General features: G+C 45.9%; 2 protein-coding genes across 2 annotated transcripts; one reads left to right on the top strand and one right to left on the bottom strand.

Moving 5' to 3' along the window:
• The first annotated feature begins 181 nt into the window (after positions 1–181).
• Positions 182–12,258, top strand: LOC135385786 (B-cell lymphoma 3 protein-like). The gene is made up of 5 exons (XM_064615297.1): positions 182–849; positions 7,547–7,655; positions 10,556–10,757; positions 11,133–11,221; positions 11,688–12,258. The coding sequence occupies exons 1-5, from the start codon at positions 413–415 to the stop codon at positions 11,883–11,885; spliced, it is 1,035 nt and encodes a 344-aa protein (XP_064471367.1). The 5' UTR covers positions 182–412; the 3' UTR covers positions 11,886–12,258.
• Positions 11,959–27,693, bottom strand: LOC135385787 (selenoprotein S-like). The gene is made up of 4 exons (XM_064615298.1): positions 27,475–27,693; positions 26,433–26,561; positions 21,464–21,570; positions 11,959–13,115 (listed from the first exon to the last, which is right to left on the bottom strand). The coding sequence occupies exons 1-4, from the start codon at positions 27,512–27,514 to the stop codon at positions 12,879–12,881; spliced, it is 513 nt and encodes a 170-aa protein (XP_064471368.1). The 5' UTR covers positions 27,515–27,693; the 3' UTR covers positions 11,959–12,878.
• Positions 27,694–27,869: the final 176 nt, after the last annotated feature.

Here is a 27,869-nt window from a genome sequence, read left to right as displayed (position 1 = left end):
CGACGAACGCGCATCTCGATATCATGCGGCCCAACACACTGTACGTCCATGACCGTGAGTGAATAGACGTCCATCTATCTATTCTACGAGGAGAGAAGAAAGACAACAATCGGCGAAGGGAGCTCCCAGGAGATGGAGAGGGACGTCCGTGGGAAATCCCAGCCGCACTACGTCACATCCATACCCCTCTTTCCCCGGCGTTCATCCGAACCACGCGGCAATCGTTTTCCAAACGGCCGTGTCTCATAAACGAGGAAGCAGCATTCCCCGTCCCGTCACAGTGTTATATAACGTAACTAAACCAATATGCTAGCAGCAGTGCGTGAGAAGCTACTACACGGTCAGTGACTCGAGAGAGAGAGCCCGGGGAGCGTTCAGAGGTTCCTCGCGCCCGTTTCGTCTGTCGGCCGATATGCTGACATCGAGTCCCCCGTCGCCGGTGTGTTGTTCCAAAGACGGCGATTCTGTGCACTCAGGAGAGGAAGTAGGTCAACAGACGACGACGGGTTTCCCCAGTGAGGCCAAAGGAGGCGAGAAGCGCAAACTGATGGAAGCGCAGAGTGGCAGTGAGGGCAAACGCCCGCGCAGCGTTAGTGAGGAGGACAGTGGCACTTGGGACGTGAGCAGAAGCTCGCCCTGCGACTCCGGTGAGGTTTCGGCCACGTCGGACTATTCATCGGCGGGAAGTGGGAGCGATCTCGAACGGATGGTGGTCAACAGCGGAGTAAAGCGGTCGACGCGCCGCCAGCCATCCCGAAAAGAGCTGGCTACGTTGTTGGCCAAGCGTGAACGTGAACGGTGGTTCCTGGACTTGCAGTACGCACTCTTATCCGACGCCGACGGAGACAGGTGAGTTTGCACCACACGTGCCATTTTACGTGTGTCTGTCTGCGAAGTAATTCTAGAAGCCAGCGCATGTATTTTATAATTCATAATCCCTTTCAATTAATTATCTATTAATTATAATATTTTAAATAATATTTATTTTAAAATATTGGAAATAATAATTATCCGAAATGATTCTTTTAAATATTAATTAATTACTTTCGCCGGCAACGCCTATTATACTGCCCCATCTCTTTCCCATTGTCCAATCTGCTCAGTACGGTGTCATGGTCGAATTTCAAACAAGGAGTAATGATTACGCGCAGCAGCACGAGAATGGCCGCCAATTTCCTCCGTAGCCTTTCATGCGTACGGATCGCTCGCGCCAATTATGCGATCGTCCTACGACGGTGTTGCACCGCGCCCACTTTGCTATTGAGAAATTTCCTACGTTGCCCTCCGAGAACCAGCGTGTGCGTTTCGCCAGTGGGGATCACCAGCTGCGAGAAAGGCAGATGCAGCGACTGGAAAACCCACCGCGCTGTGACCATCTGCTACAATGCGGGTTTTCCAAAAGAGTGATCGCGGGCATTACGATGCTGCCTCAACCGGTGGAGGACGCGCATATCCATCTGTAGCGAGAGTGCTTAATCCGAAACGCACGGCTTGCTGCATCCTTCTGTCCGTTGCCATGATAACTATACAGCCACGTAGTATATTCCAACAGGCAAAAATGGGAAAAGTCTAGCACTCGCGAGTGAATAAGATGAGTACTTTTAAAGAGATTGAAACATTGAAAATAAATTCTTACAATCTCTTTAAATACTTATCTTAGTGGATTACAGGTAGCATTTCGAAGAACAGCGCCGTAAGTGAACGAAATTTACTAATAACCTCCGTCAAACATGTCGCTGCGGGCCGTTCGCAACTCTGATATAATCGCACGCCGCCATCATTCCACGAGATTATTGTATGTCTGGGACACGAACAGCTGGTCGACGCCGTTTGCTCAGCTTTGGTTCGCATAAAGGCCCAGCTACAAATGTTGATTCAGCAACCGTTGAGAAGCATGCAAAACAACGTAACACAGATAATGATTCGGGGTTTTACGTCGCGAGACAGCTGTGATCATGAGCGACGCCACAGTGGTCGGGTCTATGGATTAATTTTGCCCACCTGAGGGTTCTTTAATGCGCTTTGAAATATCGACACACTTCGCACAACATTTAACGTCCCTCGCGGAAGATGGCGTGTCTGAAGCACCTTTCCACCAAGTTGCCACCGTCCTCGGCCGGGTTTGAACCCGCGGTCTTGGGATAAGCAGGCGGACATACCGTAATGCGACGAATCGATCGGTCACTCGACTAAATGTTTTGACGCGATCTCCGCTCATGATTATCTTTACTTACTGTTATTGCATGAAATAAGCATCATTGCTTTTCTTCCTGTACAACATGATAAATATACAAATACAATAAACTCCGGTGGAAGATACTGACAAAGAAACGAACGTTGATGACCACAACAGCTGCAATGAGACCACACTCATTTGTGCGATTACAGGATACCTGCACCGCGAATTATATCGCAACAGGCTGGTTGCCAACCAAGTCCCGGTTTTGCTCTTCAAGCTCTAGAAGTATACTGAGAAAGCAGCTCCAGCTGGGCGCAGTTAACCAGAACGTGTTTGCATGTGGAGAAGAATATCTGAATATCATTGCATCACTCATTCGTTTGTGTACGATTCCGATCCAACTTTCCTCTCTTGCCCTCTGGACCGATTCCACTCGCATGTTGGAAACCTTCCTCGGAGCAACTGTTTACATCTACGACATGGTCACGAGAGTTAATTTTTTTTTTTTCGCGTGACTCACGCTGTCGGTGCCACAATAACATTCTCCAGGAATTGCGCCAAAGTCTGTTGCTTCATTTGTTCGTTGTGTACTTCGTTGCATACACAACATTTATAGACGTAACCATTGGCGTAGGCAGGTTAGTTTCTTTTTCTTTTAGAGTTAGTCGTGTACTGTCTTCCCATGGTACATCGATAACATCGCATCGTCGCACAATGCGAAAAATATTCCGCAACTCTTCTCGGAACATGACCTGCAAGATCTCAGCCAGTACAGGATGGCCTTGCCGGTTTGTGTCCGGTTTCTGCCACGAGATTCCCCTAATTGCCCCGTCCGATGTCCATAATGCATTCCCCCGATGTGAACGTCATGGTCCCAGCTTAACTTTCCAGAGTTACTTCTACACTGTTGGAAAGTGCCTAACGTAAACGTGACACACCTTCTCAAGGTCGGGACATACCAGGTAGTGAATAATACCGGTGACGCGCAACGATTTGACTCAGAGTGTGGCTACGTTAGCGAAGGGAATTCCCCTTGTCCAGTCGAAGACGTGCCCCACGTCGCCATGAGGGATTTTATGCAATAAGAATCGTCATGTCGGAACGTATGTTTCAGGAAGGAGTATTGTTTACACCGATAACCCTCGCGACAAGGTTACATTTCCTCGATAGTGTCCTTGTGCGTTGACCTTTCGTTGTCGATCGTTCGTCACCTTCGAGTGGGTTTTGTGGAGGACAGCGGATACTTACTGCAGAAGCCAGTTCGCTAATCGCCTATAGCGATAATGCATAATTGTCAGCCAAGTGAGAGCGATGAGATGATGACTGAGATTCAGCGTGCACTGAAGTCAACGCTTGGCTTTGATTCCTCAAGCTGGCCTGGTTTCCGAGGACGCAGCGTGCAGAGAACATTCAGCCTTGTACTGCCCACACTTACGTTGACTTTAAGAAATTTACACGGGCAACGACGATCCTAGTGAACCTGGTGATGACGGTCGGCGAGCAAGCCATCATTATGTTTGCACTTTGTAGCGGCGTTCGTATGGGTAATTGCACAGTACCGCCAGGAACGGACGGCATGGCCCCGAATATTTGAATAAGACGGGTAAGGTTTATGCAGCAGTCATGAAATCTCCTGACGAGATATCTGACATATTCGTGCGTTTTGCATGTATTCGTGTATGGTATCTCAGCACTTCGAAGAATGCGCCGTTATCGAACGCAAACACGACGCTTGAGGATAACGATCTTCTCAGGCGGGCAATTACCACTTTACGTGCACTTGTACGCCCATGCAATAACAGCGAAAGGAAGTAGACGTACTTGTTAGCGGCTGGCGAATTGCAAAGCTCAGCAATGCTCATTACGGTTTGCTTTTGTTCATTTTACAGTTATTGAAACAACAAATCAGGGTACCTTCGTCGTCAAGCAAAAGTTAAAAAGAAACAAGTGACACCTTGCTGATGGGGAAAGATTGTATTCCCGATCGTGTGGCCCCCATTTCTTTGAACACCACCAGTGGACGCCTATAAACACGCCCTGTTCGCTGTCTTGTGCCTAGGGCATGTATTGTTGAATGCATACACATGCGGCGTAGCAAAGAGCAAAACGTAGTGGTGTACTCCCGTTTACTTTCGTTTCCGCAGTAATGTGCGTCGAACACAATAACGGACACAGTACGTTAATATTTCTGCAGATACACATATGGGACGAATGTCCGCACAGTTCCCCCTGAAGTATGCCCAGGAAGTATACTAACCCCCATTCCTTCCTGCTGTCCTCTCTCCATCTGTTCATATCTATACGCCGCTCATAGCCACAGTTGCTTCGCGGTGCTAACACGGAATAAAAAAAAAAGATGACGTATGGGCTTTAAAATTGGAGTACTCACAGGCATACGTATTGGTAATGGGAGAGGGAAGGGAGGGACAAGGATGAACTCATTCATCTTATTCACGTATTGGGAAGACTCTGGCAGGATGAAGGCGACCCAAAATAGGCGAGTGCGCATGCGTAACTGGGAGTTCTATTGCGGCTGTCGTTGCAATCTATCAATTTTCAGATCAAGGACAGCAGGTAAACGTTTCTGTAATTCCCATAAAGAAAAAAAGACAGTAAAATACAAGCGAGCTGCGCTGTATCGATGGTTGAAGGTAGCATTTCCTTCGGCTTGGGGGGATACACATAAAAGAGGTCAATACCGTCACGATAACCGTAGCAATTAGTCACTCCTCACACCTGCACCACAGTGGAAATAAAAGAAAAAACGTGTCCCAAAGCGGGATACTGATGGTATACAGTCAAACCTCGCTTTACGAACACCCCTCGTTTCTCAGAAAATCGTTCGTAAATCGAGGTATTCGTAAACCGAGGTCCGAAGAGTGCAGTGCACAAATACCTCACAAAAACACGGGAAATTGATTTGAATAAGTTTTATTTTTGAAAATACTGCGTAATTGTGCTTTGCACCATACTTTCTGCAGGGTCTATCCCGTTTAGAAGAGATGACAGAAGTCTGACACTTGACTCATTTACCCGGTCCTCAAAGTACCGTATGGCGCGCGGATGAGACTGTTTCCAACGGCAAATATTACGTTTGTCACCGACTGTCAGGACTGAACGCCTTCTCTTGGAACGGCAAGATGTTTCCATCTCGGAGACCTGGTCCAAACTCACAACCGTTCGGCTGTAAACGCACGAATTATTCTTTCAGGAAATCATTACTGATGTTTGTGGAACGTAGCGACGTTGGGACATTGTATGTTTGACCTTGGCAGCATGTACTGAGGAACTTTCATTGTCCTTCGGTCCATTGGCCTGTCCTCTGTACGTTCATAACGCCCGTTCGTATATCGAGGTCAGAATGGCTTGGCTGCTTTGGGTCCGTTCCCTAATAATCCGTTCATAGTTCGGATATCGAGGGTTCGTAAAACGAGGTCAAAATACACGGAAAAAGTTTGGTTCCCTCTGGAGCCGTTCGTAAGTTGAGGGAATTCGTATATCGAGGGTTCATAAAACGAGGTCCGACTGTATACTGAATGGTAAAAATATTCATAAATATGTCTCGAGGGATGAGGTGGGATCTCCTTTAGTTTTCAAGGAATCGTTGTTGTTTTCCTTAACTTCCTGCGGCTTTCTCGTCACGCTGGAGAAAATATCGATGAGGACGTTTCATGGACTCTCTCCATGTTGCGCAGTCAAAACTTCCAATAGATCACTAAGGTACTGAAGTGGGGTGGTTGGTATACCATGGTATGAAAACACAACGCAGCAGCAGACGAAGACACAAAGGATCGCAACAATGCAATGGCGTACTCTCAACTTTCTCGTTTTTAATCGTAACACGTTTTTAAGTAACCGAGACATGCGCTGACGTCAGCTTTCAGCGATGCAGGACAGCCTTTGCTATCTACTTCATTTTGAAAAAGAGTATCTCTTCTTCTTTCAAGTCTATACACGAGGAGCTGATACATCTCATTTCCCCTTTTTCTTTTATAAGAAGCTGACGTCAGCGCATGCCTTGCTTATTTAAAAACGTGTTGTCATTAAAAACCTGTTAGTTGAGAGTACGCAGGTTGTGTTGTTGTGATCCTTTGCGTCTTCGTCTGGTGCTGCGTTGTGTTTTCATATCTTCCAATAAATGCCTGATGAAATAATCAAGCAGAAGAAACATCAATTCTGCAGTCTTAACGGTAAGGTGTCCCTGCAAAACGATTGACTTCATATTTAAAAAAAGTATAACATACTGCTTAAAAGCTGGCTTAACGAGCTACAATGTGTCGTATAGTGCAATTTATTCCAAATGCACCCTTGCGAGGAGTATTTACCTTGTACGATGTGGAAAGTGTCCAGAAAAAAACGCTGGTTTGTGCCGCTGACGTACAAGACCGCTCTATAGGAAAAAGAACGAGACATCAAAACCCTGACGCCACAACCTATAAGACTGCGTTGGAGACAACGGATGATTAAACGCCGTGTAAAGTGTAAAGGCTGTCGGCCTTGACCATTTGACACAGAGGCCACAGGGAGAAAACTTTCATCGAAAGAGAAGGAAGCGCCTGGAAAAATTGCGTCATTTGGCATTGGAGCAAAGTGGAGTAGGAAGGTGGCTTCCCCCAGGAATGACGCGTGCCTTATTATGCGCTAGATTCTATCATGGATGGTCCTCATTCTCATGCGGGGATGTACACTAGCTTAAACCAGTGACGCACAACCCCAGTAGCCTCCGCATCACCACGGGAGACTTGCCAGTTTGCCGTAATGTACACTGACGTACGCGAAAGTGAATGGAGAGGATACACCTGGGTGGTGCCTTCGTTTTACTGGCATTGCCGACGCCGTTCCTTCCTCGTTATACTTGCCACACGAAGTCGCGGACAAAACCATAGCTTGTGCGAGAGTCTTGGTTTTGACAATTCGTCCCAAGCCAGATTTACTGAAAAGATATCTGTATGCATCGAGCCTGCTAAACAAAAGCGACGCTACCGCAGACATGCGGGTCGCAGAGAAGCTCCTGTACGTCTGCAGAGAACCTCTTTGCGGAGGTTGGGTCTTTTGGGATTCCAACAGGAAGTGTCGAGAGTACAACATAGGCAGAGCAGTGAGCTCGAGAGCACGTCATGGATAATAACAGGTGTCCGATACTTATTATTGTGGTATACCAGCAGAACGGGTCCATGACACAACTGACCCCTTGGTATCGCACATCATACATGCTGTGGTCCCAGGTCGCTTATTTTGGCATACTTACGTGTAGCAAGTTTCTGCCTGCTATTGATTTCTTTCCCGTCACATGTTTCCTCTAGAGTTTAGGGTGATTATTTAATGTAAAATGTGAATGTTCATAATGCTTGCTCCTATATTGTGCAGACCTCTACACGTAGCTGTGGTACAACGTGACATCCTTCTTGTACAGAGGCTTTGCACGCTCATGAAAGCAGCTGGGACCGGCATTGACGTCCTCAACTGCCTCAGACAGGTAAAACATTCACCTCAATTTTTAGTGGTACTCATTCTGCAGCGGGCACGCGGCTAAGGTTGCTGCAGTGTTTCGCTCTCACAACAGGCCCTTGAAGCTCGTATGCAAATGTGTGTATCATATACGAGCATGGGCGTACCGAGAGGGGGCAAGGGGCCATGCCTCCCCCCCTTGTGAAAATAGTGCGCTCTTTAGTCATAGGTCGTAATGATTATTCTCAGAACGGTCATAATATGAACCTCTGACCACCCCCCACAGTGCGCAACGTGCGCCTCAAGAAAAAGATTTGGTAGGGGGGTGGGGGTTTGCACTCTTGCCCCCACCCCCACCCTGGAAAAAATCCTGGGAACGCCCATGTGTACGAGGGCGATAAGCTGAAAGTAGTCAGGCAAGCCAGCTGGTATGACGAAGAATGAGGACTCATGTCTTGAGCTTGAGATGTCCTAAAGCAACTCAACCACACGAAAAGCTCTGCGACAAGGAATATTATTCCCCCTGTAGCGGTACTGGAGGAAAACAGAGATTGTGTCTTACATAGATAACATGTCTTGTCTATGAGTCGACATCATTACTCATGATTAAGAAGTAATGTGTGGAAAACCTTTTCGTTTCGTATGAGTACTCAGTCCGCAGTAAGCCTCGCGATTGTCACGCCTTACCTATGACGGCGCACAAAATTATCCCGCTACATGCACGGCTGCACTTTTGCATGATTCTTTTTGCTTTGTTACACATGAGAGAAGCCATGTAAGGCCGTTGCGAGGCTATAAGGGAATCCATCAATTAAGTTCAACAAGACCCGGATATTTCTAGAGACATTCCCCTCTTCACGCAAAGCTCCCACAGGGTCTTGGAGCATTGATGGCATTGACCGTCGTTTTCGTTCCGAGAACACTTTCGGCACACACGTAATAGTTTCCCCTACTTGTGAGTTGCTTGAGAGATGGCAAATATCGTAGCCGCCTGGTATACTGCGTCTACCGGGTACCGTCGGTTCGTTCACCGCGGCCGAGTCTCAGATGGGCCCTCGCAGGGTTTTCCCGACAATCAATGCACAACCCACGGCATGCAGGCACGCAGACGAAAGGAGGAGGGAGGGGGAGCTAACAATGCGGTTTTTCCCGGCGTTGTTCTTCTAACACAGCACACGTCCAACGACCTCTGTGCGAGCAACCGTGGGACCGGAACGAACATTGGAGGGAAGAGAATCGTTGTAGGACGGTGCGTTTTGTTGGCGCACTGTTATCGCGTCTGTGCATCGTTGCGCTTCCTGACAACAGGCACGCCCGTTTTTAGACCATTGAAAAGTTGCAGCACCCAAAAGAAGTAAAAACAAATCAACAAAGATGTATCATTTCAAGCCCTCTATTAGCGGCGAGAGCATGTGGTATTTGGTGGTACAGCACTGCACGGCCCGCATTCCTAGTCCCGCACCTGGACTCCCTTTGATTTACCCGCTCGGGCCTTGCCTGATAGCTCCATAACTGGCCCGGGCCAGGTCCGAGTCAGAGTCCGAGAAATTTCTAGGAGGCTAACCGGCTCGGTCTGTCAGCTAGAGAGTAGCGGGCTATAAAAATTGACCATGAACAGTGGAGTAGCGCAGGCCTGAGCACGGTCCAGGCCCGTTAATATACGGGCCCGGGTTAACAGTATCAAAATCGAGTCTGGTCCGCCAAAAGGACGATTTACCCGTTGCGGACCTTCCCTGTAAGCCCGAGGCGGTGCGGCGCTCCAGTTTCGACACTCGATTCTATAGTGGCGTAGCGTCGCTTGCCACGCTGGAGCTAATTTTCGTCTACTAGAGCAGCGTGCAGGTTTAGCAGGATTTTTCCTGGAACAGCGCCACTATATACACTGTTCAGCGTCCTCAGCAGCTCCAGAGGTGCTGTTCGAGCTGCCCCACCACCACCTAGGAGCAAAGCCTGACCGCTTAAACGACGTAACGTAGTTTTAAGATTCCGCCAATCACGGCATCGCTTCGGCGACCGTAGCTGCAGAGACGAGCCGCCTTGAAACGCATGGGCATCCACTTGTAGGCACAGAGAGCCTGTCTCTGAAACTGTCTGCGGCGATTGAATGAATTCCGACTTCATATGTCAATATGACAAAGGGATGAGGGAAGGCATTAGGGCATTCTAGCCCGCCATAGACTACGCTACATGCCCTGCGGCAGGGAATTTTATTCCCTCGTCGGCGATATTGGAGAAAACTGGGATTGTTTGTCATCAAAAACAGAAAACCTTTCCTACAAAGGGTCTACAGTACTCAGGATTCTATTGTAATGTACTGAAAACTGTCAATACAATGTAGCAGAGCCAGGGGCGGATCCAGACCCTCGGTTTTGGGGGGGGGGGGCGATTTCTTTGTCGGAACACGTAGTGGGGGAGGGGGAGAGGGAAATGCAATGTATAAACTGACTTTTGGGAGGCGACCCCCCCGCCTGGATCCACTACTGAGCAGAGCCCTTGTCAATATCCATGTAATTTTCGAAAGTCTTCATTTTAATATGTATCAAACATAAGCCAAGGCTTTCAGTAATATTAAATGTCTCGGTTACTACAACTTGCAGTAAGCAGTTTAATTTGTTGTTCCCAAATGTCCTATAACTGCAGCGGCAACTTCACGCTATACTTCCTGCTGTCTAAAATTAATACAGCAAGAAAACAGATTTCGAACTTAATGAGACGTGTGATAGCAACTATATACTGGTGACTATACTACGAGTTCAGTTTTCTGTGAAAAGCTTTTGGAATCAAGTGTCTGTATGATGGTATCATTTCCCTGAGCTTCAGGAGGTGGCTATGCCTTGTTTATTGCCTGTATGTTTTGTTCAATTATTACGGCAGCGCTTTACCCTGGCAGGAGTGTACAACTAAGCCTTACATTTTTCCTTCACACAGACACCCCTGCACATAGCCGTAATCGTGGGCAACGTAGCAGCAGTGCAGCTACTGCTGCGAGAGGGTGCTTCCTTGCTGTTGCGAGACAGGCACGGTAACACTGCCCTCCACCTGGCCCTCAAGCACTTCCACGAGCCATGCATAAAGCTCCTGCTCAGGCACAAACTCATCTCCAGGATAGCTGATGTACTAGACTATGACGGTGAGCAGAGTTCTCAGCTTAGACTGATGAAGAATGCTAGCTTAGGCTTGACTGCATTCTCAGTTTAGCTGATACAGAAATAATGATGATTCATACAAAGAGAAAAAGTACAAAAATTTTCTTTCCTACCAGGAAAAAAAACAAACACACACACACTTATATACAAGTCTGTAACCATGAAGGTAAACATTTGAAAAGGGGCTGCCAACTGAATGGCTGCACCAGCTAAGCAGGTAAAGAGCAGCACCGTGCAACAAAGTACTAGGAAATCTGTTTACCTGTTGCAAAAAAATTTTGCACACTCTCATCGTGTTCGTGTAGTTACCAATTTCACATGTTTTCCAAGCTCATAGAAGTACATCTTTCTTTCCACAGGCTACTCTCCGCTTCATTTAGCAGTACTGCTAAACAAGCCCGATGTAGTAGGCCACTTAGTCAAGGCAAACTGTGATATTAATGTTCCTGTAAGTATTACTTCTTGTGACCTCTGTCATTTGCCAAACCTCTCGTGGAGCTGTACCTACCGTTCTTCCTAGTTTCGATTCTGAGTATTATGCTGCCACTGTGTTCACAGTCAACTGCACCAGTGTTGAGCAACATGCCACTTCACATTTTCTGGTTCTTTATGCTTCTTCACATTTCTTTCATTTAGGCAACCCTAATTACAGTGGTGCTCATTATGAGATGCCTCCATAGCCAGTATGGCTCAGCTAATATCTTCCGACAACACTGTGTTAAACTTTAGAATTGCATTGCCACAGGCTATCTTTCTATTTATTTAATCTTTGGAACACAATACTGGTGCAGAAATAAAGTAAAAGGAAAGTGAGCTTTTGGCATAATTACGAGACATAAAAAAGGCATTCACATCATTACATTCTGCAACTGTATGGCCAAATTCAGTATTAAGTATAAGACTGTTCATTTCAGGATGGAAGAAGTGGACGGACTCCCCTCTACCATGCAATTGCGCTTAAGCGAGACCACCTAGTCCAGCAACTCGTGAGCTTAGGTGCCAGCTCTGAAGCTCAAGACTATTCAGGACTCACCTGCATTGCTCTTGCCAAAGAATCCAAGAGCTCCTGTTTACCAATCCTACAGAGCCAGTCCTCAACAGCTTGCAGTTGATACCACTGCTCTGGCAACATCATGGAGACTGACTAACGCAGTGTAGACTCACTGAGACTGTACTACGTGTAGCTCCATTCAAGTGTGGACTGGTATTTATTGTTCATCGGCTATAACCTGCGCATACAGGGACAACTGCCGGGCCCAGCTGCAGAATGCTTGTAGCTCTTCCAGTTGTGTGTCCCCGCAAGAGTGTGTGGGCTTGAGCTTAACCAAAAATTACTTTGGATAGGGACTGTGGTGTGTGTTTCACTGTGCAATGGTTTGTATGGAGCACTATACATTGTATACACTACTAACGGTGGAGTGTTCCTATACATTTTCAAGTGTGCACCAGGTGTTGATGCCTGTGATAAATAACTTGTGCAACAACTTTTTCGTTCTGTGTCTTATATTTCTTTGCATATGTTGTGACCGCAATATACAGACACGTCATCATTGCACGAAAGGGGTCATAAAAGCTGTAAGCGGTAAACAGAAAAATTTGATACATTCCAACAGCCCACATCTGCCAAAACCACTGGATCAAACCATTTACAGTTCTGGTTTCATTTTCTGCCAGTCAATGCTAAAACAAATGCGCGTGCTCCACTTTTTTTTTTTTTTTCCTCATTTAATTTCAGCACTCGAAACAGTTAGTGAGCATGTTGTCGTGCTATGTTTTTAAAAATGCAAGCATTTTCTTACTGCCAGTTATAACATTCTAGTCACAAAGCATTAGTTTTTATAATGGCCATAAAATTTAGGGAGGTATTCAGGACAGAAGCCTTGAACTGTACCAATTACACTAATGTTGACATTATCATGCGACTACTATATGCAACAATTCTCGACAAAGACGACAAAATTATAACCTAACATGCACGTCATGTGTGACAGCACAGACGCTGGCAGCAGGCTGTTGAAAGTGCACATAGAGTATGGTTCACCTTGCTGCGCATGCCAGGATAAGCACACTGTGGCACGCGACACACTGTAAACCGGTGCTTAGCCTCATCCGCCCTGAGAAAAGTTTCGCCGCGCAGGTCTGTAACTGGTTCCGCTGCCGTGGCCCATCAGGGGATTAAAGCTCGTTCCCCGTAACCTATCATCGCTGGAACTTGTTGGTTTTCGGCGAATGCTCTGCGAAGACGGCTCGTCCTGAGAGGAACCAAGTTTTCTTCCGGAGCTTCCGCCTTGTTGTGTTTGCTCCCAGTTAGCAATTTTTTCTTGCCTCTTCTTTTCCTCCAGCTGAAAATGTCAATCGTCAAATGATACGACATGACTGCAGTGAACTGCTCGTCAAGGGAATAATACTGCCAAAATTCCGTTGAAACTTCGTGTTTGAAAACAACAGTTACAACTCCATTAAAAAAAACCTCAGTCAGCAGGTTTTTCCCCCCACTGGGACCGATGTATTTTTTGTATTGATGTAATGAAGACATTTCTTTGTCTATATCCTATGTAACAACTAGGGTTGCCACCTTTCGGAGTGAAAAATACCGGCTGAAGGAGAGGAGGTGGAATAGAGGGAAAGGAGGAAAGGCTCGTGGGAAAGGGAAAGTGGGTGAGGAAAGTTCTAGCTGGCTCGACACAACCACCAACAGCTTTGCACAACCACTGCTCTTGTCCCCTCCGAACACAAGACGTAATGAATAATAATGGTAATAATAATAACAATGAACAATCATAATAATGAATAACAAAGAAAACAACTGGTGACTGCGGAGTTAGGTCTGTGCTCCAGGTTTATTCAAGCTGTAGTGGAATGTTGAAGAGAAAACCTCGTAAAAGCCCTTATGAAAGGTCTTGAGCAACAAATACCGGCAAAAGGCTGCCGGTATCACCTTCTTACCGGCAACCGGCAGAGCACGCAAATAACCGGCCGTGCCGGTATAATACCGGCCTGGTGGCAACCCTAGTAACAACGCTTCCATGACAAAGCAATAGCACACTTCAGACACTGGTTCGGTATTTCTACTCTACTTTCTCTCATGCAAACTGCTGTTTCAGTGTTGCCTTCTTAATCTATTCCCTTCCCATGGAGTACATGTTTGTTACAGCAGATATTAGTGCCCTGCAGACGAAGCTCGCAACCATCTCTGCAGCAAAAAATTGAAGTTCATCAATTCATCAAGACGGTTCACTTACAATTTGAATCTCTAAGAGACCATTGATGGATTTAGTGTTAGTAATATGTATCTTATCCAAAGCACAATTAGAGTTGATTTTATGCAAGAGGAACAGGCAAAGCATCTTACAGATGAGCAATAATGGAGGAAGTTCTAGGAGTAGAATGAATAATTTTGAAGAATGAATCCGGTGGTATGATTCTTGGCTAACCTACATTCAGGGCTAACCTATCAGCAACATTATGATGATACTGGTCCTAGACAGTAAATTTGCTATCAAATGTGATTTAGAAGAACAAATCTGTTATAAGGAATTTTGCATATGACTGAAGGAGCCAGTTTCAAGTAATGCTGAAGAGAGCCATGTGTTTCAGATGCACTCGTCGTCATGAAACTAGAAACACCAGCAGTCCAAGGCAGATCAAAGATAGAGTGCATGTGAAGGTACGGCTTGGGACAAAAGTTTGCCGAACAAGGCACTGACGTATTCATTGGAGCGATCCCCTGCTGGATATCAGGAAGAGATCTAGTGTGAAACGTGTGACTGGCTATATTATTCATCTCTCAGTATGTGCATACGCTGCAGCTTGCTCCAAGGGTGTCTCTCCAATGGAGAAATACGACACTCCAGTGTTCCGTAAACTTTTGTCCCAAGCTGTATTGCACGTGTACTTTGGGTGAAGGTGCCCGAAATATTGTGCAGACCTGCAGAATGCTCCAATAACCAGTGTTGCATCTTATTCGAGACAGGCCAAAGACAAGTCACTCTTCTGAGCAATACAAGCTGACATAATCAAGGGCCAGTGGATGGGTCACTTTACATGCGCTCATGACACGGACTGTGGCAACACTGAAGAGACTGTGCATTTTAGATGGAGCGGCTTGCGCATGTAAACCACTACAGAGCTGGCAATGTTCACACGGGTAAAACATTTTGGACCAATTTTTGACCAGCTTTGTACTTGGTGCGAGTCGGCTGACACCTCCAACCAAGCCCAACTTGCATTTGCTTTTTGCAACTTGCAGCTTGCTGTTTGTATCCTTGCGTTTGCTGACCAAGAGCGAGGGAGGCTCCACCTCCCAGATGCCGGCCAGTAGGAGGACGCGGAGGGCAGGCACTTCCTAGGCCTCTGCTCTCGCCTAAGAGATGGCGCAGCATTACCTTTGTTTCGCGTGTTGCAAGGCTTCTGCCATGGTACACCAATCTAACCAACTGGTTCGCCACCCGTTAACCAGCAGCTGCCGCTGTTTTGCCTGCCACAAGGCTTCTGCCATGGCGCACTAATCTAAGCAACGGCTGAACGAGGCTTGGACAGGAGTGTAGCTACCATTATTTCGCCTTCCGCAAGGCTTCTGCCAATCTAACCAATGGCTTTGCCGTCCAGCAACATGTGAACGAGGCAAATCGGGAGCCGCGCGTACGCCGATTAACGGACGGCAAAGCCGTGGGTTAGATTGGTGCGCCATGGCAGAGGCCTTGCGACACGCGAAATAACGGTAGCGCTGCGCCATCTCTTAGGCAAGAGCAGAGGCTAGGGAAGTGCCTGCCCTCCGCGTCCTCCTATTGGCTAGCACACAGAACAAAGCAGGCATCGGAATATCAAGTTGGATGAGGTGCCACCCAGAGTGCCCATTTCGTAGAATCGAGCGAAGTGTGATACCTTAACAATACAATGCCCTCCACCATTAGAACACACCACTCGCTGCTGCAATTAATGCCACTTGTGTTTCTGCATACACAGCCCAAACTGAATTTGTAGCAGCCACTGCGATACAGCAAGGCAGTGGACTCAGACACGGAGGCGCCGTGCATGTGCAGTCAGCACACACATGGCTCTAGTTTCATCACAGACAGAGGAAACAGCTCATGTTATTGGAGCTTCAGAACTGAACAGAAGAAACTTGGAACTTATGGAAAGTTAAAGTTAAATACGAAAGGAATGAGTTCAAGAAAGTTGCTGGAACTTAAAGGAGCATCAAAGGGAAATTTGAATGGCTGAAAACCGTTTTTAATTTGTCAAGCAGTGTGTAAAAACCATTCTCGTAAAATATTTCGGCTGAACAATGTTTTGTTACAGCGCAATTCGATTTATAAAATCGCTTCTGTGGCGGGAGGCTCGCGCGCTCCAGCCACAAGCCACTCCCCATTGACTGTGACGTCAAACGTGCTCTCATTCGCTACCGAAAATTCGTCTGCTCCGGACACGGCATGCTCCTTGTTGACAACGGTTCATTGTGTTCTGTTGGTTTGAGGCATAAAACAGAGGTGCAAACGAACAATAAAACATTACGCTCATAATGGTAACGCGATCGTGTGTTTTATAGTCATTGGTTTTGTTTTTTATATACGTCTTCAACTAATGAAAAGTGCCAGCGTCTCACATGAGGCGATATGCAGGGTGGCGGTTCCTGCTGTTCGCGAAGCGGTGCAACATGACGCGGCTCACCACGTATTTGTTCCTGGAAAACAAGACAAACAAAGTGCGTTCTTACTGTTTAAAACTTATAGAACCAGTTCAACGATCGCAACTTCCCCTCGCACTGCACCTGCACGTCCCCATTCCCCTTTTGGAGGAGTGCTGACCTCAATCCACACGCGAGTTACCGATTGCGTTGCACTGCGTGTCTTCGCCGTGCAACCGAAAAGAATAGGAGAAAGTTCACTGGCGGCAGACTGATCAGATGACCAATGTTTCCGACGCCATGTTCTGTAAAAAAAAGAAAAGAAAAAAGAAAGGCAGCCGTTTCTGATGCGCATGCGTCTCTCGGCAGAACAACGCGCGCGAAAGGAGCCCGCCGTCACCTCGACAATTGTCTGTGTCAGATCGCAGCCGAGGTCACTTTCGAGCCCTAGGAGTGGATGCAACGTACAACGTCGCATCATGACGGAGGTGCCCGTCATTTCTCACGTGTCTTCCACAAGAGTAGGAGAGAGCTCTCCGCACTCGTGAGAACCAATCGACTGCTGCGCGCGATATTTTTCTGCTACGCTCATATTTCTTGCATGAAAACGTTATTTAGTGATCGGACATCCCATCACGATCAAAAGCTAATTATTTTTCTCTCGGTCTTAGACTGCTCCTTTAAAAAGCAACAGTAACGAGTTACCCCCCAACACTGCAATATGTATTGTTTATAGCTCAACACCAATTCAAGAGGATTCCACATTCAAGAGGACTTGAGGATGACACTAAGCTGCATACAAATTAGTAGGGTTGTGCCAACCGAATCCGCGAATCCTGGAATCCTAGGCAGGGATTCGAGATACGCGAATCCGAATCCCATTGCCCAAAACTGCGAATCAAACCTTTCTAATCCACCAACCACGTTTGTTTCGTTTTAAAATTAGCGCCTCCAAGCCTGCTGGGCCGGCGACCCCTGGGCGCGACAAAAACACAACATAAAGCTCCGATATTACAAGTTTAGAAAGTAACACGGTTTTGCTTTGATTGTTTCTTAGTTTTATGGAAGGAATTCAGGCTCCTGAGTTTATGTGAAACAACATGTGAATAACATGTTAACTGAACAACATGTTAAATAAGTTACACTTAGGAAGATGTATATGCCCAGACAGAACAAGACGTTGCAAATGCGTTGCATCAATGTTACCTCTACGTTGAAGTGTTGCAGGGACGTTTCATGTCCACATTCGTCATCGTAGCAACACACTTGCTTCAATGTTCATGCTATGTCTCAAAGATTGCGTAGAGCTAACATTGCGATGTTACTGAAGCAATGTTGAATATGTTACACTCAGGTAATGTGGCGTTTACATTGTTGATGCATTGTTTTGCAAGCAATGTCAATGCTATGTTGCAATTGCATTTCTTCCAAAACACTTAATCAGCAACGTAAATTCAATGTTTGTGCAATATCCTCCCCACCTCCCCACTTCATCATCAGAATATATCTGTTGTTGTTGTGCAATATCTTTTCTTTCAATGTTTTTGCCGTATTCCAAAATATGCATCATCCTAACAGTGTGATGTTTCCGAAGCGCAATATGCGTGTGAAGAAATGTCGCAGTTACATTGCTGATGTGGTGTTTGGCAGTGAATTCTAATGCAATGTTGTTGCTGCTGCTGCTGATGATGATGATTCGGGTTTTCATGGCGCATAAGCAACGAAGGCCATAATGCAATGTTGCAATAGTATTGCTCACAAAACAGTGCATCACTGGCCAAATCTTAGCGTGGCAACACTATCATTATATCAATGTGTCTGCTGTATTTCGAGAGCTAACAGTGCGATTCTCTTGCGTAAGCAATGTTGCACATGGTACATTGAGGAAACGTTGCAGCTTAGAAATGTTACCTCTAGGCAACATCTGAAACATTGCAACAACATCGAAACAAACATATTGCTGCAATGTTGCACGTTTTGCATGCGCCATTTCCGAGACACTTGCTTCGAGTGCTCCAGTAACACAATGTTTGCACAATCTTGTTCTATCTGTAATTCCCACCAATAAACAATGAATTCGGAACTTCCCGTGGCGTTCGCCCGTCATTTATCAGTTTGTTTTCGGCGACGTGTTCAAGTGTTGCGGCAACGTTTCATGCACAAATGGAAAGTTACCACATAGTTCAATGTTGGTGCAGCATTTTGTGACGATGCATTTTAGAAACATTACAATTATGTTGCTCAGGCAATGTTTCACGAGATGCGGTGAGGTAACATTACAATTAGTGTGACCATTATGGGGAGAATTAATTCAGACTGTGAGAGACATATTTTCGGACAACACTGCGGATGCACTATGGGAGATGACTATGGACAACAGGATCGAGCGAGACGAGGACAACATAATCTCAAAGAAAATTAGTCTGACCGAGAACCTGAAATTAATTACAATCCATCATTACGCACATGTGAATGCACTCTAGCCCTCAATATGGCGTTTTTCCATAGCATCAGTGTGACCACAGCCCTTGAGCCCTCGCGTGACACAGTGGTTAAAATGATCGCCTTCCGTGCAAAGACTGGGAGGTAACACAAATACATAAATAAATAAAATAAATAAATAAATAAACAGGCGGGTTCGGATCCTGACTGTACCGTCTGCGGTTTTCCCAGAGCTTCCCTGTAGGCTTTCCAGACGAATGTCGACACCATTCCCCTGAAGTCTGCCCAGTAGCCAGGACAATCACTGAATGTGTAAGCATACTGTGTTCACTTGCACATATATCACCAAGACTGTAGTGCTCCTTCGGTGTTGCTTTTGTAACATTGCTACACTGTAAAATAACTGGTCATTGACAGTGTTGCATCAACATTGCAATATCAATTTTTTTGCAATGTTGTTTCTTTAATATTGTTGCAAAATAACGAAGCCGGTCTTTAGCAAAGTCACATTTTTGCAATGTTGTTTCAATAACATCGCTGCAGCATAACAAAGCGGCCATTAGCAACACAGCAATGTCATTATCAATCAAACATTATCAAACATGTCAATGTCACTAGCAACGTAGCAATGTCACTGCAACAATTTGTGCTGACTGGGTGTCTTCTCCCGAGATTTGCTTTTCATTAAACAAAGGTATCAAATTCAGCTACAAAACCCTTTTCAGTAGAAGAGTTTTCTCCCTGGCTTTTTAAACTCTTTTTAAAGAAAGGATTCGAAAGATTCGAGATTCATAAGATTCATAAAACCTTCCTTGGATAAAATAAGTATTTAAAGAGATTGAAACATTTCTTTTACTGAAAAACAAGCTTTCGGATGGAGTCCGTCCTTCATCAGGTGAGATTTCAGTAAAATAAATGTTCCAATCTCTTTAAATACTTATTTTATCCACTTGCGAGTGCTAGACTTCTCCCATTTTTGCCTGTTCGTAACCTTCCTTGGATTCGGATTCAAGAAATTCTGGATTCGTCCCATCTCTACAAATTAGTAACATCTCTCAATAAGAAGTCATCTCCATAGCTGAAGGAACGAGCATTACGACAGGCTGCACAGTAGGTGTCTCGCACATGCGCTGCTACATGTGCGTGACGCGTGCTGGCTTGGGCAGATGCTTAAAACTGGCCTTTCAGGGCCAGAATTGATTTCTATGCTAATACGTTGGCATTTCGCTGCATTTCTGAACACAGTGCGACAGACCGAAGTTCAGGTTGCATTTTGGTTTCAACAGAAAACTCGACAAGAAAAGCCATGTCCTGATGACTCGTTGACAGGGCTTGTTTCCCTCTGCACCAGTGGCATGGCCGAGCGGGTTAAGGCGTCCCCCTCGTTGGTGGTAGCCAAGGTCGTGTTGAAGACTGGGAGGCGGTGGGTTCGAATCCTACCACCAGCTGTGCTGTCTGAAGCTTTGCCTGGGTTTTCCAAGGACTTTGCAGACAAATGTTGGCACAGTTCCCCCTGAAGTCGGCCCAGGACGCATACTTGTTTCCCCCCCCCCCTGTTCTTCCTGCTGTCCTCTCTGCATCTGTCCATGTCTGTACGTTTCTGATAGAACAGTTGCTTCGCAACGCTAACGCAAACTAAAAAAAACTGTTTCTTTTTGTGCCTTGCATCACAGTTGCCAGCCCCTTCCACCAGCAAGGGCAGATCGCTTGACCCAAATCTAATGTGCAGCAGTGTCATTTAACAATGCACAAAGCCTCCGTGTGTAATGCAATGAATTCCATCCTTGCCTAGAGGCATCTCGACATTGAAGGCACTGAACAGGGTACCCTATTCAGTGACTCTACTCAAGGCGTGGGCATTTTGACGCCATTTCGTCCATTTCTCGAGCCTATTTGGGAAATGCCCAGCAGCTTGGGTTTCTCTTTCCCTTTCTTTTTGTAATCCTCCTTCCCCTCCTCCTCCGAGTGGACAAGGTGGCAGATGATGTACAAATTGTGTACCTGTAAGGGCAGCTAGTTGTTGCAACACAGACTGTAATATGGGACGCAAGCAAAAGTTGCCTCGCGACTACGTAAATATCTTTTTCTGAGTATGTCATTTCACAGCCGTCACTTTTTCACTGATTTTCGGATATTAACCCAACTGTAAAAACAAAACAAAACAAAAAAACTACAAAAAATTCAAATTATCTGAAAATAATAAACTAAAGAAAAGACACCCTGCGAGTGTGACAAACAATAAACTCTGAAAACCTGAAAGCCTATTCATAACTGGTGGGTGGCACAGTGCTCCCTGACTGACGCATAGATCTAGGCCTCCCGCCTCTGCCACCCTTCCCAATTTCTGTGATCACATAGTGCTTCTACTGACATCAGGCTGTGTATGTGTCTAAGGCCGGACACCCCTCAGAAAAATCTCGGATATGCCCCTGAACAAAATGTCCTTGCCGGCTGGGACCTTCATCAGGTAACCTTTAGCTGTTAACACGTACTGGACGTAAAAACCGTGGTACACTGAAATACACTGAACTCAGTACCACTTTCGGCTTCCACGAAAAAGTTGTGGCCATGGCTATACATGGTCTCCACTGTTACCATGTTAGCAACTGCAACCTTTCGTACCTCTCTTTGCTTTTCTTTGTGTTGTTCACTAAGCTGATCCTGGCGCTCTTGCATTCTTTGCCGTGCTATCTCCATAGCTTCCTGTCTGCTCAGTATTGCAGCCGGATCTGTGCAAACCCAACAGAAAGAAAACACAGTTCATGGACACAGGGCTCCGATATGTAGGTGTAAAATGCGACCTATACTAAAGCAAGTAGAATTTGTTGTGAAATATTTCATTGGTTCCACATTGATCAAGGCAGGCTGGTGGGACTATAGTGTCCAATTTATAACAATAAGTTCAATAACATAATAATACGAGGGTTAATCAAAAAGTTCCCAGACTAGCCCTATAAAAATGCAACCAGATCATTTATTCAAATTTCTGCCCTATCCCCTTCAAAGTAGTCTCCTTGGGCACCTACACATCGCTCCCAGCGCTGCTGCCATTGTCGGAACGCTTCCTGGATTTCTTGTTCGTCCAGCTGCTGAAGCACCTACTACGATTCCACCTGGATCATCTGGATTTCGTCAAATCGGCGGCCGCCGATTTGCACTTAAGCCGCGACCTCCACTTAGGGAACAGGAAGAAGTCGCAGCAGGCCAAGTCCAGCGAATATGAGGGGTGGGGAGCGATGATCAAGCAGTTATGTGCAAGGAACTCCTGTGTTTTCAATGACGAGTGTGAGGAAGCATTGTCGTGGTGTAGCACCTAATTTTGTTCACCGCAGTTCCGGATGTTTTCACCTAACGTCCTCCCTCAGGCGACTCAAAATTTTGCCGTACAGTAGTTCAGAGTTCATTGTGCGGCCAGTAGGGACGAATTCTTCGTGCACGATACCGCGAATGTCGAAGAAAAAAATACAATAGTTTCCACTGTGCTGCTTGTGGATGGTCTTCCTGACCGTCCATCATCGTCCAGTGAAGTCCTGCCACTTCTAAAACGTGTGTGCCACTCAAAACACGAAGATATTCCAAAAGCCGGGCATCACTCAAAACACGTTGTCCAGCTCACTGATTCATCGCCATAGGCCTGCGGAATCATCTCGAACGTCTCTGTTGCAGATTTCTCAAGTTTGACACAAAACTTGACGTTTGTTCTCTGCTCATGTTTGATGTTCATGATGAAATCGCAGACGGAGGTCCTGCCTGTGACCAGAAAATTGCAAGTAACTCTGGTCCCAGAGTAGATCGGCTGGCACCACGTGGCACGCTGATTGGCCAGGGCCACATCTCCAAGATGGGGCCACCGCACCCTTGTGCTGCTCTCTGTCGGTCAGCAATAAAATCAGTCCGGTAACTTTTTGATCAACCCTTGTATGTGTCGAAATTCACTCTTCAGACAACAGCTGCAATGTGGTGCCTCAGACACTGCCCGCCTTTCCTGCTGCTTTTGAATTTAACAGCCCACATATCATGTGGTGCCTGCACACGCTCACAAGTCGCTCGTACTCCAGGCTTTGCCCAAGTTTAGCAAAACAGTTCAAGTTTTCGTTAGGTCCAGCCATCCTGCCCTCTGCACTTACAACAGGGCACTCAAAATCTGCAATCTTTCGAGATTATGGCAAGGATATGCACTGCTTCCTATGTCTTTAAGGTTGTCTGCCCAGTCCAGAGGAGTCTGAGGCTTTGTTCTGCATTTCTTCTGTTGATTACAAATAAACAGTCATGCAAGTGCATGTTGTGGTGATCTATGAAATTTGTTTTTTTAGTAACCTTTGAGTGCTCGAGTAAGGTTACTCATTCTGTTGCATTATCAACAATGCTGACCATGCATTGGGTAATACAAAAGGCATGCTTCTCCTCTTTATATTTCCTATTCTAACTCAATTTTCTTTGACATGGTGAGAACCCACGGAGTAGAAAGCCACTGTTGTGTGCTGCACAGGCCATACACAGAGCAGGGGCAGGATTTTTGTTCACCTCAGATGTTCAATTTGCAGGCTGCTTTTTGATGCAACTGTGTATGATGCTGTTTTTGCATAAGACACTCCAAAAGCGTATGCATGAATTTTCTCTCGCTATATTTGGTGTAGAGGTTTTCTTTTTGCAGCTTATGCCTTTACCTTCTAGTATCAGGTCCTGTTGACATATGTTGCAAAGCACCTTCATAGTAACACATTCCACTTCATAGCTCTGAATACTGCTGCATTTCTTCGAGGTAATGTAACAGACATAACATTCCCATTTTTCACCTGGGCGATTCCACGCGAAATCATCCAGCGGACCTGCTCGGCCCTCACAAAACTATCGCGAATTTTTACGAAAATTTTTTTAGCAGTCCCTAATAGTGCAAAACGACACACCACGAAACATTTCTTCCCAAATATCAATGTGGCGGGTGCTACACACGAGCAAAGTTCGCAGCACTGGCGAAAACCGTGCCTGGCGTGAACGGCAGCTGCGGCTCATAGAAAGCACCTAGAACTGTGCGGTTTTCTTTTGCGTATAGAGGAAACCATGCTTTACACGGCGCTCAAATCCAGGTTGTCATGCTGTAATCGGTGCTGGTATACAAAGGCCGGAAGTTTCGCAATTTTCCTCCTACTTCGCGATTTTTTTGTGGAAAATCAAACCATTAAATTTTAATGAATATTTTTTCCTGTCAAGGCCCTAAGGAATACTTCAACAGGAAAAATCGCCAGACACGTAACTTTCATAGTCATTGCAGGAAAAAAAGAGGAAGTATGCGATTTTTCAAAAATTCGCTAAAATCGAGCGTAAAACACGCAATGAAGAGGTCTGAAGAGACGCCTGAAACCAAAACAGTTTTATAGAACGAGCCTTCCTCTACAACATATTAAAAAATCTCGAGGGTGTTTTTTCGTATACCTGAGAAAATAATTTTTTTGTAGTAGAGGGTATTACGACCACAGTGACCCACGTTGCATGTGTCCAGTGGGGTGCTATACTTGTTTCTTGGGCTCCTGTTTTAATTCTTTTGATTTTCACTTTTTCTCTGGTCTGGTTGGGTTTTAATGAGCAAGCAATATGCTGTGGTACAGACTTCTGCAAGGTTACCATAGCCTTTGCTTCTGTAGCATAACACGCGTATTGCAATCCTGGGTGGTTAAGTTTATGGCATTGTTTCCGGTGTGCACGGTGCCGGCAACGGAGATTGGGGATTAGCGGTGATGGGCAGGTCTAAGTAATACTTTTTGTCGTGTGAGCTAAAGCCCTGCGGGGATGAGCTTTTTCACATCCGCAGCCTATCCGAAAAATCCGCGTCTCCCACGGCACGCAGCAATAGTTCAGTTTCTATGCTCGATATATCAGGCCAATTTTCCAGGAAATAAACGTTCCCGTCAGCACAAAGTAGAAAAAAAAAAAGAAAAAAAAAAAGCTGTCACCAAACTTCATCCACACGGGCGACTTCCTCTCTCTCGTTCCGACAGTGAAAACCCCGGAGCGGCATAGCTTTTTAGCGAGGACACGTCCTGAGCGTCCATGATGCTACCAAAGGATACACGACAGCAAGTACAGATTTAGCTTCCACGAAAGATTATACGGCACCAAGCACAGCAACACATTTTGCACCAAACGGGATAAGTATAGAGTTTATTGCAAGTGAAACGCAAGATCGGCGCCGAACGCGCACCTCGACTCGAGACGCCAGAGCCAGAGATCTCTCTCAGATGGGCGAGCTGCTTTCGTACACCTTGTACTCTATTTTCTGTACCTAGTGTGAAGCAAACTGATGGCGCAATCTCGCGGTTTATCCGAGTCTGACCTGCTCCTGATCCGGCGCCATCCACGTCCGATCCGCAGATCACAACAAGCGTCCATATTTCATCCGAACCCAAAAGTTTCTTGCGGATATCCGCGGGTATACGCTTCCATACACGAGTGGTGCGAGGCTTTATATAGCTGTGAGCCTCACTGGAACCTAGGACAGCATGGACGATGAACCACCACCACGAGATTCCGTCGTTTCCAGTACTGCCATGTAAATGACTTTTTTGCACGTTCGTCTTTTCCTCTAGCGTTATAATTTGTTAGACTTTTCGTGGTTAATATTTTTGCTGAATTGTTCAGCATTCAGTTAAAGGAAACTTTCATCAACTGAACCTGCATCTACGCGCCTATAATATTCATACTGGTGAATTGGAACTCCACAGCGCTCAACTGGAGCCATGTTCCTTTGGTCCGGGTGGCTGTCATATTGAAAACCAACGAGAAAAAAAATCGGAAATACGAATAATTAAAACGGGAGCCCAAGAAACAAATATAGCACCCCGCCGGATACATGCAATGTGGGTCAGTGGCCGTAATACCCTCTACTACAAAAAAATTATTTTCTAGAGTATACGAAAAAACACCCTCGAGATTTTTTAATATGTTGTAGAGGAAGGCTCATTCTATAAAACTGCGTTGGTTTCAGGCGTCTCTTCCGACCTCTTCATTGCGTGTTTTACGCTCGATTGTAGCGAATTTTGGAAAAATCGCATACTTCCTCTTTTTTTCCTGCAATGACTATGAAAGTTATGTGTCTGGCGATTTTTCCTGTTGAAGTATTCCTTAGGGCCTTGACAGGGAAAAATATTCATTAAAATTTAATGGTTTGATTTTCCACAAAAAAATCGCGAAGTAGGAGGAAAATTGCGAAACTTCCGGCCCCTCTATACCAGCACCGATTACAGCACGACAACCTGGATTTGAGCGCCGTGTAAAGCATGGTTTCCTCTATACGCAAAAGAAAACCGCACAGTTCTAGGTGCTTTCTATGAGCCGCAGCTGCCGTTCACGCCAGGCACGGTTTTCGCCAGTGCTGCGAACTTTGCTCGTGTGTAGCACCCGCCACATTGATATTTGGGAAGAAATGTTTCGTGGTGTGTCGTTTTGCACTATTAGGGACTGCTAAAAAATTTTTCGTAAAAATTCGCGATAGTTTTGTGAGGGCCGAGCGGGTCCGCTGGATGATTTCGCGTGGAATCGCCCACCTAGCATGACTATGGTACGAGAGATATACAAGGTACTGAAAAATGTTTACCTTCGTGATTTGTGGACGGACTCTGTTGTCGCCAGGTGTGAAAATGAGATTCGTATCTTTTGTACAAAAAGTAGATTCCAACCAAGGCCAAACTGATGTACCAGCCACTGGATGCAATGTACTCAAGCACTGCAATGGTAAAGCAAGAGACAAGTAACGAAACTGCTGCATGCCAATTTCAGTATGTTCTGCTGGTTTCTCCAACATGAACATGTGCACTGGAATGTAAAAGGGTCATAAATGCACACATCTGATACGTGTGCAGAGTATGCCCGATATTTTGAACTGAACTGTTCATCAGTGAACAGTTCTTAGTGCAACTGTTCCAGCAAACAGTTCCTCATCCTGTTTGCTATTTACCACACAACAAACTGCTCCCACACATTTGGACGCAAGTACATGCAGGAAATGCATGATGCTGGATTTTATTAACTGTAAGTATAGATGAGGTTGTATGCTCTTCCAATAGCACTGTAGGGCATCCCCACAAACACCTTTAAAGACTGAGTTTTGTCACTCTCAGACAGGGCCGGCTCTAGGCATGTGCGGCTGGTCGGCCGCACCGGGCCATGCGCCTTGTGCGAACATCACGTACTAAAGCGGAAAAGATAGCACTCCCAAAGAGCAGCCCAACCCGCTATTAAATTGCACCACAGACTGGCCTTGCAATCCTCTCAACCGAAAAAGAAATAGCAGGATCTGCTGACTTATCAGGTATTATTTCCGAGTTTGCCAGAAAGAAGGAATAAAACATTGTTTCGTAAGTTTTTAACCAGGTTCCCTAACGCTCCATTTATATCTTATAGAATTTGAAGACACAGTTTTTATTCGTACGACTACGTATACGAACAGGTTTATTGGGATCGAGGCATTACGCGACCCGAATAAGATAACATTATCAATAATCGTCACACGTAGCATGGCTTTTAGAGGCACATATTCACAATGCTTTCGAAGTCTGCGTTCCAACAACCAAACAGCTAATCTTGTCAAGTGCATTAGCCAGCGGACACGGTTAACAAGCAAATCACAAAATACACACCATCGCCAGACGTGTCTTCTGACAACTGTTCAGCTGACATAATGACAACTTGTCTGGATCGCCGGCCGTCGAGACGGCCACGTATAATGTCTTCACCAACGGAACTCTAATAAAGAAATCCAAACTAAAACCTGGGTCTAAACGGCCAAATCTAAACACGACAAAAACCCTTCACAGCCTTGACGCCAATGATGACGGCGATGACGACACTAAAAGTACTGGCTGTGGCTGGCTCACTTGCTTGGGGCTTGGGCCTTGAGCTTGGGCTGGCTCGAAGAAGGCTTATTCAGAGCACGTGACTGTTCGCGTTTTCCGCGTTTTCTCGTCTTTCTTTTTTTCCTTTACTGCCCGCGCTGGGCGCTGCAAGCGCTTATGCGATTTCTGAGCGCGATTTT

This window comes from Ornithodoros turicata, chromosome 2 (assembly GCF_037126465.1).
Source record: "Ornithodoros turicata isolate Travis chromosome 2, ASM3712646v1, whole genome shotgun sequence".
Lineage (NCBI taxonomy): Eukaryota > Metazoa > Arthropoda > Arachnida > Ixodida > Argasidae > Ornithodoros > Ornithodoros turicata.
Note: the sequence above shows the minus strand (reverse complement) of the source record. Positions and strands in the feature narration are given on the sequence as shown.

What these genes read in the sequence shown, in the direction of transcription:
- LOC135385786 (XM_064615297.1), top strand. Translation starts at nt 413, where the DNA reads ATGCTGACATCGAGTCCCCCGTCGCCGGTGTGTTGTTCCAAAGACGGC. An exon ending in TCCGACGCCGACGGAGACAG is followed by an intron (nt 850 to 7,546) that starts GTGAGTTTGCAC and finishes TATATTGTGCAG; the next exon opens with ACCTCTACACGTAGCTGTGG. An exon ending in TCCTCAACTGCCTCAGACAG is followed by an intron (nt 7,656 to 10,555) that starts GTAAAACATTCA and finishes TCCTTCACACAG; the next exon opens with ACACCCCTGCACATAGCCGT.
- LOC135385787 (XM_064615298.1), bottom strand. Translation starts at nt 27,514, where the DNA reads ATGTCAGCTGAACAGTTGTCAGAAGACACGTCTGGCGATG. An exon ending in AGAAGACACGTCTGGCGATG is followed by an intron (nt 26,562 to 27,474) that starts GTGTGTATTTTG and finishes TTACCATTGCAG; the next exon opens with TGCTTGAGTACATTGCATCC. An exon ending in TCCGTCCACAAATCACGAAG is followed by an intron (nt 21,571 to 26,432) that starts GTAAACATTTTT and finishes GGGTTTGCACAG; the next exon opens with ATCCGGCTGCAATACTGAGC.